The sequence below is a fragment of the Chelonoidis abingdonii genome, chromosome 6, assembly GCF_003597395.2.
Source record: "Chelonoidis abingdonii isolate Lonesome George chromosome 6, CheloAbing_2.0, whole genome shotgun sequence".
Lineage (NCBI taxonomy): Eukaryota > Metazoa > Chordata > Testudines > Testudinidae > Chelonoidis > Chelonoidis abingdonii.
The window spans coordinates 43,250,315-43,269,755 of record NC_133774.1 but is presented as its reverse complement, the minus strand read 5'-3'; the positions used below and the strand labels follow the sequence as shown (position 1 = coordinate 43,269,755).

General features: G+C 39.8%; 2 protein-coding genes across 5 annotated transcripts in view; both read right to left on the bottom strand.

Annotated features, from left to right (window-relative positions):
- Window positions 1-19,441, bottom strand: part of TRAPPC13 (trafficking protein particle complex subunit 13) — a 40,137-nt gene that overhangs the window by 17,851 nt on the left and 2,845 nt on the right. For all 4 annotated transcript variants that reach the window (XM_032773656.2, XM_032773657.2, XM_032773658.2 and 1 more), the window contains exons 2-6: window positions 11,645-11,713; window positions 9,514-9,613; window positions 8,298-8,382; window positions 3,878-4,005; window positions 3,566-3,638 (exon numbers count right to left, since the gene is read on the bottom strand). In XM_032773656.2, the coding sequence (XP_032629547.1) occupies window positions 3,566-3,638; window positions 3,878-4,005; window positions 8,298-8,382; window positions 9,514-9,613; window positions 11,645-11,713 (455 nt within the window). The remainder of the gene's footprint in view (window positions 1-3,565; window positions 3,639-3,877; window positions 4,006-8,297; window positions 8,383-9,513; window positions 9,614-11,644; window positions 11,714-19,441) is intronic.
- On the bottom strand, window positions 13,196-17,992 carry SHLD3 (shieldin complex subunit 3). The gene has a single exon (XM_075066989.1). It carries the CDS (start codon window positions 17,854-17,856, stop codon window positions 17,110-17,112), a length of 747 nt encoding a protein of 248 aa, XP_074923090.1. The 5' UTR covers window positions 17,857-17,992; the 3' UTR covers window positions 13,196-17,109.

Below are 19,441 nucleotides of genomic sequence, written 5' to 3'. Positions count from 1 at the left end.
AAAGACCTATCAGGTAATTACTACATTTCCAGCAACTAGTCAGTTTTATTTCTTTCAATATATTCATTCACCAGTCCTATTTTAAATGACTGAGGTGAATGAGCTCACACCAATTTCTTCAGACTATTTCAAAAGATAAAAGGTCTTATTGTTAAGACATTAATCTTACTCTCTAAGAGAAAATTTCCTTTGTTTAAGTTAATCTCATCACATCATGTATATGGTGTCTTGGGCCATCCTAAATAGTTTCTTTCCATTCTTAGGTCCTGATCCCACAATCAATTCCAGATTCAAAACAAGCCCATATATGTCTGACTGTATGATCAGGTCCATACTGTTCACATCCTTCAAATATCTGTAGTTATTTTATCCCTCTTTAGTCATGGATGGACAAAATATGCTTCATTCTTTGAAATACTTCCTCATAAATTGGTTCCTTAATCATTTTTGCTTTTTTCTTCTAAATTTTGTAACTTCTTTCTGATGGTCTAATACCAAGAGTCCTTCATTTTACAAACATTTCAACAACAAACAAACGTGACTGAGTGTACACACACACACAATAAAAACAGCACCCCTCCCTCCCCAAAAAACAAACCTCACAACACACCAATGTGTTCCAATGCTCCATCTCTTTTTTGCAATTAATAGACAGACATTGATAATTTGGGTTGGGATTCAAAATGTGGTGGTTTTCAACCCATCATGGTAATAACAGGTCCATGAAAAAACAAAAACAAAAATAAAGTGAAACAGTTCACTATTTGTCAATGGAAAGAGTACACGTTTAATATATTATAGGCTGGGCAGCCTATTATTGAAGTTGCCTGATATTTCCCATTTTAACATGATCTTTTCAGTTAGTTATAAGTTTTACAAACTTTAACCATTCAAGGCGAAATATTAGATGGTGGTTTTCCTCTTCAGGCAGAATTTTTTCTGGAAAATTTTACCAAAAATGTTTCAGCCATTTCCAAGATCAAGTTTGAGAAAAATATATTATTTTTCCCATGTTCAAAAATATCAACAACATTTGGAGCAGGGGACTTGAAATACAAATTTAGCCAAGTTATCTTTGAAAAAAAAATTGCAGTTTGTACTTGATCAATGGAGACTTAGTAACTAAGATCTCAGAAGATTCTGTCCACAGTGGACATGTTTCCTGCAATTGCAGCTCTGGGCTGTTCAAGGCCATGCCGTACCGTATCAGGCCCAGGCCCCTATGCTAAATGCAGGCAGCCTCTCACACCTGTGCTCTCAACAACACCGCTGCTGGCATTCAGGCAATGACGAAGAGAAAGCTGCCCAAATTTGAATCCAAAAGGGCCAGAGCCTTCTGGGAGGTGAGCCGGAGTAAATTTAGACAAGGAGCTGGAGAGACTGGGATTGGGGGAAGGAGCACTGAGATTGGGAATTGGGACTGGAGGAAGATAGGGACTGGCTGGACAAGGAGATTAGTAATGTGGGGGGATTGAGATTGGACAAAGAACCAGAGAGAGACTGGGACTAGTAATCAGTGGGTCAAGTGGAAGGGGGGAGAGAGACAGATCTAATGAGGAATCAGGATGGAACGCGAGGAGGAATGGGACTGGCTGGATAAGGAGACTGAGACAAACCTGGGATGGCGGGAGATGCTGAAGTTGAATTAAGAACAGAGAAATGAAGCCAGGAGAGATCAAGAACATGGGTGTGGGATAGAGAAGAGAGACTTGACAAGGGCTGGGAGGAGGGGAGACTGGCTGGGCAAGGAGTCTCAGAACAACAAGTGAGGTGGAGGTAGGGGTGAGATTGGGAATGGTTGGGCAAACAGACCAAGACTGGAATGAGAAGCCGGAGTATTGGAAACTGGGCTGGGAAGACAAGGAAAATGGAACTGGGAAAGAGAGGACTGGGACACGTTGGAGGGGATGCGACAGAAGGGGTCAAAACTTATGAGAAATAGGCAGAAGAGTCCGTGCTCACTACAGTCCTCCAGAGTGTGTAATGGGACCCAAGATTCCTGAATCTTACCATTCCTCTCCTGTCAGCAAACATCTGTGAAACACACTGGCAAAGTGTCTCATCTTCCTCTAGTGCTAGTCCAGATGGAGGATGACAATTTACTACTATCTGTTACTCCATTAGCTCAAGTGGCACATGTCTGTGTGGTGGAATGACCCATTTGTTTTTTTTTTTTGCCAGTTTTCTTTTTTTTTTAAACCCCAAGAACATTATTCAGGTTGCAAAGTTCAGCACTCAAGAGTTAGGAAATGCCAGAATTAAGTTTGCCAGTGCAATCTTAATTTGGTATTTCTTAACTACTGAGTGCTTGACTTTGCAACCTTAACAATGTTCTTTTGACATTCTTTTCTTTTTTAAAGATAGAATCATATTACTGGAAGAGACCTTGAGAGGTCATCTAATCCAGTCCCCTGCACTTATGGCAGGACTAAGTATTATCTAGACCAGGGGTGGGCAAACTATAGTTTGTGGGCCACACCCAGCCCTCCAGCCAGTTTAATCTGGCCCTGCTCCCGCGCTCCAGATGGGCAGAGGGATTGAGGGCCACTCTTCCCGTCTGTGCCGAGACTCCCAGAAGCAGCAGCACTCCCGCCCCCGGCTCCAATGTTTAGGGGCAGCCAGGGGGCTCCACGTAATGTCCCTGCCCCAAGCGCCACCCCCGCAGCTCCCATTGGCTGGGAACTGTGGCTAATGGGAGCTGCAGGGGTGGTGCCTGCGGATGGGGCAGCACGCAGAGCTGCACATCCACACAGGAGCCAGAGGGAGGACATGCCGCTGCTTCCAGGAGCTGCTAGAGGTAAGGGATGCCTGGAGCCTGCACCTCTGACCCCCTCCTGTACCCCAGCTCCCTGCCCCCGACCCCTGAACTCCTCATTTCTGGCCCCACCCCAGAGCCCGCACCACCACCTACACCCCAGCCCCAATTTCATGAGCATTCATGGCCCACCATACAATTTCCATACCCAGATGTGGTCCTCAGGCCAAAAAGTTTGCCCACCCCTGATCTAGATTATCCTTGACAGGTGATTATCATTGGAGATTTTTAAGAGCAGGTTAGACAGAGATTCTACAACCTCCCTAGGCAATTTATTCCAGTGCTTAACCACTCTGACAATTAGGAAGTTTTTCCTAATGTCCAACCTAAACCTCCCTTGCTGCAATTTAAACCCATTACTTCTTGTGCTATCCTCAGAGGTTAAGAAGAACAATATTTCTCCCTCCTTCTTGTAACAACCTTTTACGTACTTGAAAACATAGGAAATTACATTGTAAAAAAAAACAACACTGAAAAAATTCTAAAAGGTGGGACAATACTGAACTCCATCACCCATAAAAAAACCCCTGTATCTCATAGCACTGAATATTTTTCCACATTTGTTAAATGTCTTATAAAAGCAAGTCCTACAACACTATATACCAGCCCTAAAGACATATTATGTTAAACAGACTATTCTATATGTCTATTTTCAATAAAGAAGTGAATATATTTTTTAGATTTCAAGTGCTGCAAATAAACAAACAGTACCTGTTAGCTACAGACATTGCATATTCTTATACACAGTACCTGGAATTTGAAGAACTTTCTGAAGTACATCTTCTCTCCTGTCTGTGTAGTATAACTTACTGCACATACTAAGCTGAAAGAGACAAACATTTTAATAGTTTTGAACAATTTTCAAACTTTTGTCTGTACTTAAGAAGAACCAGAACAATGCATGTGTGCAATGCTTCCATGTAAGCTTTACCATACTTGCTATGGTTAAAAACAAAGGCAATTTGGATTTCTGTCAGTGGCATGCTAGTCTTCTGCTATGTAAATAATTTCAGGGATATGTGTAAGAAAATGCCTAAGTCAGGAGGAGATATAAAACCTTACATGTGCGTTCCTATTTCCTTTACTTCATGGTGAATAACATCATCAATGCAACAATCAGATTTAAGTTCTGCCACTGCAGCACTGGAAGCTGAAAGATTTAATCGCTGAGAACTTGTCTGAAGATCAGCCTTGGAATTGAAAAACAACACAGGTTAGAATGCTGTCAAGTCATCAGTGTGTCTAAAGAGCAAAGCATTACAAAAACAACCAAAACATACCTTGTGAGGCACTACATTTAATTCAAATAATCTACAGGATACTATGAAAGCCAAGTGACCAGAAATGAATCTACTTTTTAATGTCTTTTTAAAAAAAATCTGTCTTCAGACACAGGCACATACATTTTTTTTTAATTAATTGGAATGTAAAAGATAACTCGTGCAATATTTGCAGCAATAGTAATGCATGAGAACGACCTGTGAAGCCTGCAAGCAATGAATTTTCCCTAAATTAGGACAGCAAGTCCATACTGTCTTAAGAATGTCTGCGTTTCATTCTTGTCTAATAAGGGCAGTATTGAAAAGGGACCCAAAAAAAGGGGTGGGGAGGGGAGAAGAGAAGGACTACATACTAGATTTTAGTTACCATTTCTATTTATGGCCCAACAGTTTTTGTTCTGCAGCATAACTGGATCCATGGCATGAGTAATATTATAGTACAGGAGATTTTTTCCCCCTTAAATATTGATAAATGAAAAGGTTGGGAATGTGTGAATACCAGAAAATAAGTTTTATTTGGCTATAAATTGACTAAATGCATTTGTAACTGCAATAGAACTAATATACATATATAAAAAAAAATTCCCCTCACCCCTATGGGTGGTATGTGTCTTCCTCAACCTCGGGTCCTCTACCAGAGGCCTGGGAGTTTGAGGGTTCTGCGCAGTATCTTAGCTGTTCCTAGCACTGACTCTTTGGGAGAAGAGCTCTGATGTTGTTCCCTGGGATCTGTTGGAGCCACTCCCCAGCTTTAGGAGTCACAGCCCGAGTGTCCTACCACCACTGGGACCACTGTTTCCTTCACTTTCCACATACCCTCTAGTTCCTCTTTCAGGCCTGGTACTCTCCAGCTTCTCATATCCTTCTTTCAGATTGTTGCTGTCACTTGGCCTGCATATATCTATCACCACCGCTGTCTTTCTGGTCCTTGTCTGATTACCATGATGTCTGGTTGACTGGCCAGAACCTCCTGGTCCGTCTGGTCTGGAAGTCCCACAGGCAAATCTTGCCTTTTTTGTGGGCTTATTTTTCCTTCCACAACCTTCTGTGGAAATCATCACCATCTGGGTCTTTGGGGAGGTCTTGGCCCATGACTCGTTGTCAGATGTTCCTTGTAACAAAGCCCACTTGGTTGTGTCCGTTCAGTGTATGCTGTTCCTAGCCTGCATCTTATTCCTGCCACTATGTGTTTGGACTGTCTCGGGAGGTCGTCTCTCGCATCTAGTCTTGCACCTCTGCGCGTCTTCTAGTGTGGTATGACCCCTGTGCTTCAGTGATTGTGGCGCTCGCAGTGGCGTGGTTCCCGTACTGGCTGATGGATGCGTGCCTCCGAGTGGCTGTGCTTTTTATTCCGAGGCCTTGTCCAGCCACTGGGTAGGTTCCCATGTCAGCACTCAGCCCTAATCTGTCGACGGTACATCCCCTTATGAAGGGTCTTGTCTTGCCATGGCACTTCTTCCTGCTTGAGGTCTTCCTCCCATGTCCTGCTGCGGTGCCTTCAGGCATCTGTCAGCAGATCATCTTTGGGGCCATCTTTTACTGATGTACTCCTGGAGGTTCGGTGTTTCTCCGAGGACAGTGGCTTTGAGCGCTCACCAAGGGCTCGCCCGCCTTCTTCCGGCTGGGATATACGAGTCTCTGGTGAATGTTGGAACTTTTGGGGTGGAAACCTTCCGTGCATTGTGAGGAGCTTCGGTGTCTCCACATCTCGGCAGCCTCCTGTCCTCCTTGGCCAGCTCACGTGTACGGAGAGTATCTGATGACCGCCAGGGCGTATCTGGTTGATGGCGTGGATCTTGATTCTGCCCACTGGCTGGCTCTCAGGACGCGTGGTCTTAATCTTTGGTGATACTTGAGATGTTTGTCTTCCTTGCCTCCTCATCGTTGGTTATCCTGTGACTGTTAGCGCCGCCAAGGACTTCGTGGTGTCTGTATTGTACCGTCTTATGTTGGCGCTGGTAGTTCCACACCCAACAGTCTTGTACTTCCCTCTCTTCATCACCATCGGCCCACTTAAACTGTGTGTGTCGCGTTCAGTCCACGACGGTCATTTTTGTTGCTTATCAGCTGCACTGGCTATCCATAATTCAAATGTAGAGGGTTTCTCTGATTCCAGATTTTTTATTGTCTTTTTTGTATTCAATTTGAAGGTGTTTAGCTTGTGATTTGTCTTTAAGTTGGACTCCATTTTGATCTATTATTCATAGGATTTCCACAGGCCAAAGGGCCACTGTGTATTTAGTCTGACCTCCTGCTATGCACAGGCACAGAACTTCCCCATAATACTAGAGGCATGTCTTTTAGGAACATTAATTTTTGTTTTAAAATGCTTACGTAATTGGAGATATCATCCAAAATTCACTCTTGCTAAGTGTTGGCTAGTATATATTGTTGCCCTTTTCCAGAGGCAGTGGCCAAATATCTTAGGGCAGGGGTGGGCAAACTTTTTGACCAGAGCACATTGGGGTTTGCACCTGTTGGGGGCAGGTAGGGAAGGCTCTCGCCTCTCCGAAACAGTCTGGGCCCCGCTCGCCTCCCACTTCCACCCCCTGACTGCCCCCCTTCAGAAACCTCCACCCACTTCAACGACCCCCTCCCCTGCTCATTGTCCCTGATGACACTCCGGAGACTCCTCCCCCTATACCAACCCTCCTGTCTCCCTGACTCCTTGAACTTCACAACCCTTTTCCTACACCTTCCCATCCAGGATCCCAACTCCCTATCCAACCACTCTCTTGCTCTTATCCATGCCACCCCTCTCGGGACCCCCCCAACTGCCCCCAGGACCCACCCCCTTACCAACCCCCCGTCCCCTGACTCCCTCCCGGGACCCTATCTAACATACCACGTGGCCTGACAGACCCCCAGGCTCCCACTCCCCAACCTTCCATTGTTCCCTATCCCCGACTGCCCCTCCGACGTCCGCCCATCCACCACCCCCTCTCCACTGACTGCCCCCCAGGACTCCTGCTCCCTTATATAACCCCCCCCCCCGTTCCCCGCCCCCTTACCAGCAGCAGGAGTTAGCAGCCGCAACACCCAGCCAGAGCCAGCTGTGCTCCCCACACTGCCCCAGCCGGAGCGGCAGGCCAGAGTGCGGCCCACGTGGCAGTGTGGCTGCAGGGGAGGGGCCAAAGCCAGCCGGGAGCTCAGGGGCCAGACAAGATGGTCCAGTGGGCCATATATGCCCACGGGCCGTAGTTTGCCCACATCTGACTTAGGGTCTAGTACACTACTTCAGTTAGGAAGAGAAATTGGTGACAGTCAGATATTTCTTCGATGCAGATTTGTTTATTAACAAAGAACGTACATGTCTCTGAATGCATAAGCAATCAAATAGAAGGAAACAGCTTCTTTGGCTCACATCACCAAGATCACTCTTTTCAGCCTATCCCCCTGAACCAAAAACCTCTCCCTGGGTTTCTCCCAGGGTCTCCCCTTGTGCTTTCAATTGCTCCTTCCAGCTGTCTCCCTCTTTGTCTTTTGTCTGTTCTGCCTACTCCCCCACTCCTGAAAATAACACTCAGCAAAAGCTCCTTGGTCAAAACATACTCCTCTTGTCTTTGGTGGGGGCTTATGCTTACAGATATGTTAACTGAAGGGTGAGTTCAAATCTATCAGTCTAAATGGAGGTTTTAACTCAACCCACAACAAGATTTCATCCATCTAATTATTGCACACACTAAGATGAAAGAGACAGGCATTTTAATAATTTTCAATCTTTCATCTGTACTTAAACAGAATACTGTATGTTTGCAATGCTTCTACGTAAGCTTTTCCATACTTGGTTAAAAATAGAGACAATTTAGATTTCAGTCAGTGGCATAATAGTCTTTGGCGATGTAAATAATTTCAGAGATATGTATGCTTTAATTGGGACAGTCTTTGAGGACCATTTGGAAGCTAGAGCTAATGCAGAATAGAGTTCCTGCTGGTCTTAGCTGTGAAAATCATGACACACTAATACTACAAAGACTTTCTTCCCACTTGCTTCTGGATGCAATCCCAACTTTGATTTTGTCCTCTAAAGCTCTTTAAGATTTCATTCCAGACTACCTGAGGTGCTTTTTTTCCTGTGCTGGGAAACCTTTTAATGGTTATTTCTTAATATATGCTGTGTATTATGTTAAAAATGCACCAGAGATACTATGGATTTGACACATTTTATAAATCCAACAAATAGATATATTTTTTTTACATACCTTTACCAATATATCCTTGACAACTTGGTTACTGTCATTATGTACACTAATGTAACTGGAAAAGGTCTCTCCCAGAAATATATTTCTGTTCAAAGAAAACAGTATTTTTTAACAATGTGATTCTCAACAAGTCAACCCACTGAAAACCATTAGAGTCCATCTTTAATTATTGTAAATATTTTATTTTAAAATTCTACAATGATCTTGTCTATGCTATGACCAGTTCAGTCCCATCAGTGCTACCAATATCAAGAATCTGATCACAGATGGGCCACTAGCATTTTAAAAACTGTCTCATTTAACCCTGCTCAGAACATGTCTAATTGACACTGTGCCCTAATTATTGGTAGCAACTCCTCTCTACTCTAGGAATCCCAACGTTGTTACCACTAGCAGAGCTGAACCAGATGTAGTAATAGTGGGAAATTTTGCAGTGCCTGTTGTAATCAAGGCCAATGGAACTGCATGTATGAATTAAGTTACTCACATATGTAAATGTCTGGAAAACCAGGCCTTAGAAATTTCCCATTATACACAATTTTTTAAATTTTAACTGTCCCCCCCCGCAAAAAAAGATCAAGTCAGATTCCTACTTGAAAATGACACTCTCAGTGATAGCGGTTAAACTAAAGTCCCAATCCTGCAACGAGATATACAGAGGTGGTCCCTTAAAACCTTAAATGTATGTGCACTGCACCAGTTTAAGGTGAGGCTTACACCTGTGCAACTTAGTATAGTAAATCACTGGAGTAAACTGTGTTGGCATAAATACTGCTTTTCATTGGTGCAGCATATCTTAGGGGTGTGTACATGAATGTAAGTTTCTCAAATGCAGGCACAGTACTAAGGGACTGTCTGCTATAAAGGGTTATATTTCACCTGGAAGTTAAAAATTGCTGCACACCCTGCAGGGCACTACACAGTGCCATGCTGTCTGCTGTCTCTCCTAGACCTTACTACACAGAGAGGCAGGTACGTATTGCAGATACAGTCACTGAACACATTCAGGCTGTATTACACCAGTACTGTGTGTTTGTACTTCATAAATAATTTCCTGTTGTTAATGAAATAAACAAGTTATCTTCAGTCATCACCGAAATACTGCAATGTGTATTTGTAAAAAAAGTAAAGAGAGCTAATAAGCACAAATAATCCAAGTTCCAGGATTCATGTGGCAATAATCTTCATACCTTACAGTTGCTTATTTGATTCTTACCCAAAGTTCTGAGGCAAAGTCAGCATTTCTCCTAGCATTAAAGTTTCTGCTCCTTTTACGGTGGAAGGGTCATCTTTCATGAGTTGATTCAACAGATTTCCTGTAATATATAATGGCAAAGATCAAAAACATTTGCATAAACTAGACCCTTGTCTACATATAAATGACATGTTTACTTCCCATGCATTTGGAAATTGATAATACAGTGCTGCTTCTGAATGTTATCGATATTATAACTGCTTAGTTTAAATTATTTTCCTTTAGTGACCCCAGAATACAGGACAGATTGAATAGTTTCATGTTAAACTCTTAATTGCTTCTTCTAAATTCTAAGCATTAGTAGAGTTTTGTTTAGTTGTTGAACAGGGTGTGCAGATTAGGAACTTTGTGATTTTGTAAAATTAAGTTATAAATAAAAGGGCACCTGCATACAAGGAAACCTTAACTACAGCTTTTGCAACAGAAAAAGCTATCATAATCATTATACACTGATTTCAGTAGTGCTCCGTCTTTCATATTAGACATAAGCACCAGTTTATCTCATATATTAATTCAGCAAAAAGATAATCTTTCAATCTTACATAAAATATCATGCTTCCTTAGAGAATGAAAAGCAAGCAAAACTGGATTTTGCCTGAATAGCTATAGATACATTAAAAAAAATTCTGGGTGACCAAAGCTTTGAGAACTGACTTGTCTATGTCACTGAGGTAATGCAAGTTGGGTGGAATTTTCAAAAGCATTCCTTGTTGGTCTAACTCTACTCCCCTTAACACAGTGAGAATGTCTGAAAATTACACCTGTTGTGTTTAATAATTTAGTCAACAGATACACAGAAGGGCTCAATCCCAAAAACGTATCTCAGGATAAACATTAATCTCAATGGGAATTCTGCCTGCATAAGACCTACTGCACAGCATATCAGAAAGAGCTGACCCATTTATCCTTCTTTACTTTACTCTATTTACATTTCTATACAATTTTCTTTATTTTGTCTTTTTATCCTGATACGTGTTTTTGAAGGTCAAGTATCAGAGGGGTAGCCGTGTTAGTCTGGATCTGTAAAAGCAGCAAAGAGTCCTGTGGCACCTTATAGACTAGCAGACATATTGGAGCATGAGCTTTCGTGGGTGAATACTCACTTTGTCAGATGACAAAGTGGGTATTCACCCACGAAAGCTCATGCTCCGTCTGCTAGTCTATAAGGTGTCACAGGACTCTGGTGTTTTTGAAGGTCCATTGCCATTCCACTGGAAGGAGATGGGGGAAGGAGAATGACAGTTGCTGGGATGGGGACGGGGAAAAAATCTTTAGACTGCACGGCACCTCTCTCTCCACCTTGGCTGGCCTCTAGAATATAGCCAATATCTGGGAAGAACCCAGCAATTTCAAGGGGAGAACTTTGAAGGCTGTGCTTGCACCAAAAGACAAGGGAATTCATCAGGCAACAAGTCCTGAAAAATCATTCTCAGTTGTCCATTGAAATAAAGTGCTGGGTAAACTAATGGCTGTAATGAGGGAGTAATACAGAATGCCTTGTCTCCAGATATGGATGGTAATTCCATGCTTCTATTTTCTCCCCAGTGTGCACTTGGTTCTCTGAAACCTTCCCTCCACACACAATCATCTCAAAACACCAAAAAGAGTTTCCACTGGGTGTTATGATTTTCCTAATTCCTCAGATTTTTAGGACACATGTTTACAGGTTGTCTACCAAGCTTCCAAAGCCTTGGACTGAGAACTGTGGTGGTGAACTTTGCTAATTTTCTATGGCCATTACAGGGGGAATGTTTACTTCATATAATACATTGTAACCTCTGTGACTGCAGAGGTGTGGTGTAGAAGTCTCAGATGCTCATTCTGGGCTGCTTTAATCCTTTTTTGCTTGTGTGTGCCAGGATGAAACTCCAATTTATGTTGCTTACTAAATTAGTCTAAACGTTCTCAGATGCCCTTGCCTTTCTAGTACCATCCACCCTTTTCATTCTTTTTTTGTGTTGTACTCATTAGACTGTAACTCCTCAGGGATGAACCTGCTTTTCTTTTTAAAAATGTGTTAAGTACAGCACACTGAACACCTCTGATGATATTTAAGCAGCAATTAATTAATTATCAAGAGATCATCATATACCTGGCAGGTCTCTCTCTTCACAAGTCACTGGAATATTGGTGAATAATGTAGGTTTGGTTAGCCTCATCACTGTGAATTCAAAAAGGAAAGGAAAAGTCAATGAAAACATAGTATTTAAAAGATCCAAAAACATTTAGTAGTTTTAGTAAAAAAAAACAAAAAAACCCCCAACACACCACATTTTTCATTTTCTTGTTTTCAATTTTCTTGTATCACCCCCTTTCAAACTATCACATTACCAGCACTTCCTGGTGAATGTTTTTGGTCAGTATGGAGCTAAAGTTCAATAGGGATCTAGATCATTGCATACAATTGACTTCTTGTAGTCACAAATTTTAAATCAGCCTTGCAAAATGATCATGAAAATGTAATGGCCTAGGAACAAACTCCACACTACAATAATGAAAAAACAAAAGAAATGAGATTTTACTTACCCAAACAAACAAACCAAATAATCTTGCCCCAGGAAAGGGGACAAGTAGAATTTTGCAAGCATGCTGTAAACCATTTTACTCAAATTATGTAACCTCATCTATATCATGATGCCTGGGATTTACCCTCAAGAGAGATTATTTTCCAGATGGAGAACAGGAAAAAAACCAAGGAACAATCTCCCCCAACCCCATACAACAACAACAAACAACACTGGTCCTGATTATGCAAACATTTACATGTGACAGTAATCCCACTGAGTTCCATTGCATACATGTTTGCAAGATCAGGACCATCGTCTGAAAACTGCTTTGAAGATGTAAAATTCTAGACAGAGGCGCAGTATTTTTTTTAAATGCAGATGCATAACATTATTTGCTAGGACCAACATCTGCAGTTCCTCTGCAAACCAGTGTTTCCCTCATTTACAAGATACTTTTGGTAAAGCTTTACTTCTAAACTTGATCTTAGCTCATAAGTGTAATAAGACTCAAAAGACTAAACAAATACTGATAATTGGGCTGTTGAATATTACATTGTAAGTCATAGCTTCTCAGGCAAAGTAATTTGAGAACACAGTAGTTCCAAAATAAAAATAATATTCCTTCATTTTTTCATATAGAATGTATTATTTACAATTTTAAAATAGGAAATGCATTTTATGTAGCAGATCAAGGCAATCTTCAGCTCAGGATCTCTTCAGGCTATAGAAAAATAAAATGGACAAGCTTGCATTGAAAGTTGCTATTTAAAAGACTGATGAATTTTCATTTCATATTCATTAGTCTACTCAGCAGTGACTGATGCCAGCTTGGTAAAATCATTGATTGTTTTGGGTATGTATGTGGGTATGGTGCAATGGTTCATGTGGTAGCTTATGCTACAATACAGGACACCTACATGGGATGGTAAGTGGAGGCACACTTGTTGTTTTAGGGAATGTACATATTACAAAAGTGAATCACAAGTAAAGCCCTTTTTAATGGGAAGGTATAAACTGGAGATTTTAGCTGAAGAAGGGATAAAGTACTTCTGGGAGTATTCTGCACCAAAAAATTCACAATTCTGCAAAATTCCGCATATTTTATTTGTCAAAATAAGGCAATATAATCACATCAGTTTCAATTGTTTTGGTAATTTATTTAAACTGCAATACAGAAAAAAGTCACGATAACTATTCAGCATTTCCTAAACACATGGAAATGAAGTTACAAACACTTGGTAACTATTGGTAACCAGTTATAATCCTGGATTTTCATTTAAATTACATTACAGAACACCAGACAGCCAAAAAAAAAAAAGTCATTTTAAATTGTTCATACTTTCATATAGTTTTTGCTAATTACATTACACAACACCAAACAGCGCACACACAAAAAGTATAATGTCATTTTAAATTGTGCATGGTTCTGATTGTCCTGACATTTTATTGACTGCTTGGTAAATGTTGCCCTCAAAGTCTTCTCTTTTCTTTTTTTTTTTTAAATGGGCAAGTAAAATAAATCCTGAGCTGTAGTCTAACCCCACGGTGCCACTTTGGCACAGGAAAAAGGCAAGAAAGGCACACAGATCTTCCTAGCAGGGGCTCCTGGCCTCTTTACACAACTCTAGCATAAAGGGGTGATAAATTTCCCCTAATATAGAACTACTGCAACAGCTCTATGCCTGCCCCCCACCACTAGGGTGAACAGACAGCAAATGTGAAAAATTGGGACGGGGGGGGGGAAAATGGGGGAGTAATAGGAGCCTGATAAGAAGAAGACCCAAAAATGGGGACTGTTCCTATAAAACTGGGACATCTGGTCACTCTACCCACCACATACCCAGAACATATCATGGGAAAGATGGCATGAATTTGGACTGCTGGTGAACTCTGGCTATTATCTGCTTCCCCTGGACAACTGAGGGCCACAGGAGTCAAGTCAAATTAATTCCAAGTCTTAGGACTACTCTAATTTCACTGTTGCCCCCAACTCTTGTGATTTTATCACAAGTCTCACAACATATGGCATTTTCCTTAAAACTACAGCTCCTGAGTCATGCAACTATATGAAAATCTCAGCTTTCATTAAAAAAAAAAAAAAAAGTTTGTCATAATGATGAGACATAAAAAGAGCTAAAAAACATGAATTCTAAAAGCTCAAAAACAAGAAGGCAAATAAAAAGACCCAAAATGCATTATTTAAAAAAACTGCATGAATTTTAATATAATCTTATGATTTTTGGGGGGCCTGACTTATGATCCCTGAATGCTTGAGGTTGGGAATACAGTAATTCACACTAACACCCAGACCCACAGTGCAGGGAAACACACAAGTGACTTAAAGTTAGCTTCCCACTCCCAATCCTATTTGCTGTAAAGAGTACACCTAACACAGTAATGGAGAAATGGGCCAGAAAGAAGGAAAGCAAAATACTAAGGAGATTTAAATACATATGCATTTCAGCTAAGCATTTCTAAAACAAATTAAAATAAAGTTCCGGGTTTAAGATTGTAAATCAGTACAAACTGAAATAATCCTTTTAACAGACAGTATTGGGTGTTCACAACCCATTTATCCAGAAAACTATAAGCACTGAAGAAAGTGGACATATATTAAAAGTCCTAAAATTATTTGATTCTCACAGCAAGTTCTTATCAAGAATTTTAAGTCAGAAAACGGATACCAATCATGTATAGCTAGAGTAAATTAGTACAATTTTAAATTACATGTATAAAACAGTCTTAGATTACAGTGATATAACTTGTCATACTGTGAAGTCATAAACCAAACACAAATTAAGGTCCTGATCCTGAAAACATTTATGCATGTGTGTAACTTTACTCAGTGGGGACTCCTTATGTGAGTGAAGTTACATGCATAAATCTTTGCAGGGTCAGGACCTGACTTCAGTGGGATTACTCACTTCAATAAGGCTACTGCCTATGTAAAGTCTTTGCAGGATCAGGGCCCAAAATTGGGTTTTCCTGTTGTAGCCCAAGATAAAAGAAGCGTGATAGCTTATTCTATACTGCCCTCTACCACAAAGTTTCTTTTCTATACAGTATATTAAAAAGAAGACAATTCTGACTAGACCAGGGCTATTTGTATCTCTATTATTAATTTTGTTGTTATAAGGAACAGTAAATTTAACTATGCAATTTAGTTATGCAAGCTTTTAAATTAATACAGACCCTGGGTTATCCTATGAAACTCTCAATGCAGTTGAGAAATACTAAAAGATTTTTAAAAACTTCCATATCTCAAAAGAACACACTGAGCATTCAGACAAGAGCAAGAAGTACTTGTAGAGAATCAGAAGGAAGAAATTATACTGCTGGGTTGGACTTCTGTCCTGTCACTGTGATGGCAAATGGTTAGACCTAGTGATTAACTGATTTGTTTATAGAGGTAAGAGATGCCAAAAGAACTGCAATGAGATTGAATCAGTAGTACTCACAATGAAACTTACTATGTAAGTGGAGGGGGCAGGATGGAAGCATTAGGCCAAATATAGACACTTCCCATCTAAACTGGGAATTTACCAATTAAATCAAAATCACAATTTTCAGATTTTTGCTTTAGATAGCAACTTGTGTGTGTTTATTAAAAATAAATAAGGTTAGAAACGGAGTTGTGGAACTATGTTTCCCAATGGGTTTTGCAATGTAAAATTACTACTTAGACCTCTGAAGTGGGAAACAACATTTGCCAATAGTTACAAATGGTTAAGTTTTAGAATAGTTGGGTCTTCTGAGAAATAAATGGGGATTCTCTCTCTGTACTCCAATCCAACACAATGGCCTTCAGGACACTGTCCAACATCCTGGGATCCCCATTCACTATTTTCCCCTTCTTCCCTCATAGCTACAGCCTATTGTAACAATTTACATCTAGCTAGGATACAAATTCTTCCAAGACAGCTAGTATAACTGTAAACTTCCTAGCAGAGGTCCCCAAGAGAAATACACGCCCATACACTCCTACAGGGTCCCAAGGTACCTGCTCAACAGTTTCTAACAAACCCTCTGAAGAGGACAGGAGCATACTCAACATTCATACTGGAGATGGGTCTCTTCTCGCATGTCACTGCAAGCCATGCTGCATTCAAACATCTTAACCTACCAATGCATCCAGTGGGACCATTATATTATCAATATGTACAATTTCACAAGCTAGTCAGACTAATTTTCCAAGATGCTGATGGTTTAATAACCATTAATCTAGCACTTTCTTTTTGTTTACCACTATGATTATAAGCTACTGAGGCTAAAACGTAGGAATGAAATAAAAAAGCAGGGATACCAGAAAAATATCAGTGCAAAAGGCATAAAATAATGCAGGTGAAAGAATTTATTACTACAATATAAACTTCTCTAATCTTTATTATTTCAGAGCAAATAATTAATAATAAGCATAAGATGACAAGATCTGTGTGGAATGGAAGTCAGTTTACATTTTAAATGTAAACTCTTCATCCTAATGCGAATTTTTCCTGGAGATAATCAGCATCTTAGAACTCTAGGACAAAATCAAAATCTATCATGGTGACAATGATGATTCACTTAAACTACATTGCGCTTTCTCTCCTCCTAATTTTAACTCAATCAGTACACGGAGTACAGAAGTACCTCTACCTGACAGAAGTACAGATTTCATTTTCCTAACACAGCTCATCTGCAAGAGTCACTGGACAATGGACTCTGACTCTATGCATGGGTGGGGAGGAAGTTACACAAATGCTATTCTAAAGTTCTTAATAACTACAAAATACACTGATATAATTCACAGTCAAAACAAAGTTATATGTAAACCAACAATTCTAATCAAACTAATAAGAACAATGAGGAATCCAGTGGCACCTTAAAGACTAATAGATTTATTTGGGCATAAGCTTTCGTGGGTAAAAAAACCATTTCTCCATGCATCTGAAGAAGTGGTTTTTTTACCCATGAAAGCTTACGCCTGAATAAATCTGTTAGTCTTTAAAGTGCCACCGGACTCCTCTTTGTTTTTGTGGATACAGTCCCCAATATTCCTTTGGTTTTAAAGTTACAAACTAAATATAACTCCGTATTTATGTACAAGCAAGTTCATTCTCCCAGTAAGATTTAATCTTTCTTTAAGAAGATTGCCAACATATTCACTATATAATATGTCACAGAAAACCCATATCTGGTCTACACATCTTTGGATTGTAGCATTGCAAGATGGCAATTCATTGTGTTTGATCATTGTGTTCAATTTTATCCAAATGTCCTCTAGAGTTTGATTATTACAAATAGATTGCTCAATTGTCCACTTTGCTCTATAAAATGCATGTAGCTTCATTCTTTCTAAATTACTCTGCAGTTCTCTAGATAAAGGAAGAATTTTTTCTTTAAGTTTAGGACTAGGGACAGAGATACTCCAAGACCTTCTCAATTTTGGTTTTTCGTTTGCCGATTGTTCTTCCAGATTGCTTGAATTAATTTGTGCATGCACCGTTTGCATCTGAAGTAAACGTTGACCAGTTTTCAAATTAGACTGAAACTCCAGAAGGTCCACTGTGCAGTCATAATATTGCCCAATAAAAGGTTCTGAAGCTGCAACAAGTTGTTTCACTTCTTCTGCTTTCTCACAAGAAATAATAGGTGGTTGTCTTTTAGGCTTGAGAGGAAGTTTGTGTGAAACATTTGGAAACCAGGGAACAAACCTTGGTAGTTGCCGAATAGGAAACTCCTTCAGTGTTTCTTCTGCAAGTTTCTGCAGTTTTGTGAGGTCATTCTGGAATGGTCGATAGTGTAAAACTACTTCCATGTTGGTACTGTAGGAATCCAGTTATTCTTAATAAAAGAAACAGTCTCTTCATTAGGATCCTCAACTCTATAGCGTAATACATCTTATTTACAAGAATCTCTTCTTGCATGTGATGCACAGATCAGAAGAAAACAGGACCTAAAGCAGGAGTATTGTAAAGAATAAGATACCACCATATTAAGCCATATATTGCTAGAATATTTTGTAGTAAAACAAAATGCTGTAAAGATAAACTAGCAATATTTATATTTATGTAACAGAATGCTTCATACTTTACCATAAGTGATTACTTACGGGTATTTAATCATTGCTAGTGTTTTAAAACACCAGATAAGTACATTTTAAACTTTAACAAAAACAGAACATACATAAACTTATATGATCTGCTCTTCATGGGAAAACCTATGCTGTTCTCTTCCCTGTTACTCTCCCATTTCTGTGGTCCATATGAAATTGATATGAGGAAGTTTTGCCCAGTTAATCATGCCTTGGTGGAACCCTCAGACTGTATGCCATTGTATCTATCCACAAATTACCATGCATCTATGGTACTATGTTCTTAACACATATATCTAACGCTATCCACTAAAAACACCAGGATTTCCATTTAAAACGTGAACAGTCATACGATAAAATTACTGCTAGCTTGAAGTTAAAACCTATTATATCGTCATAAATTATCAGGTCAAAAAGAAAAAGGGGGCGGGGGGAGAAGAGAACAAAGAAAATATTAATTTTAAATACAAACCCAAAACAATATCTTCTTTCTACTCCCATGAAGGAAACTGAATATACTGCAGATTACAGTTACTGATGATGAAAAAACACTCTCTGAAATAGGACTAACAGAAATACACAATTTGAAGTAGAAGATTAGCCAGGAAGCTGTTCTGGACTCCAAGTATGCCGGACAATATATAATAAAGGTTTTCTTATTTCCATTCCAAAGCATAACTATATACCAACCAGTTTCAGCTCCGAACTTCAGAGCTACGCATCACAGTCGTGCTATTATATGAAAACTTTAAATATGATACTCCTTAATTTCCAAATTTCAACATTTCTCTCTCTCAGATGAAGGTTAAATTGCATGTTAGGTAATGGATACAAACAGGATTACCAACTATGGAATAAATTCATAGCATGCTTTACTCTCTAATTTCTTCCAAATTTTCAGTCATTTGTGTGTGTTCTAACAGACACCAACAATAGATAGTACTACTACAGACACTAGACTCTGATAATTTAGCTACTGCATTGGAATGACTGAATTCTAGGAGTTGAAAGGGACACATGCTACACTGACTTCTTTGTAGGCCCAGGAATCTACTTACACCTCTGATCAGTCCTCTATGCCCCGAACAATGGTGTATTAAGAAAACATTTTGCTTTGAATGAGTTGTTACAACAGCAGAACCATTGATGATTTTTTATTATTATGGAAAAGTGGAAAAGCAGCATGATGTTGTCATTTGAAATCTCTAACTGTTTTAGACAGCAATAAACTAACACCATTAAAACCAATATACTGTCTTCTGGAGGTTTTTAAAGTGAGTGTATTAACATGAGGTAGATTCAACTAAGG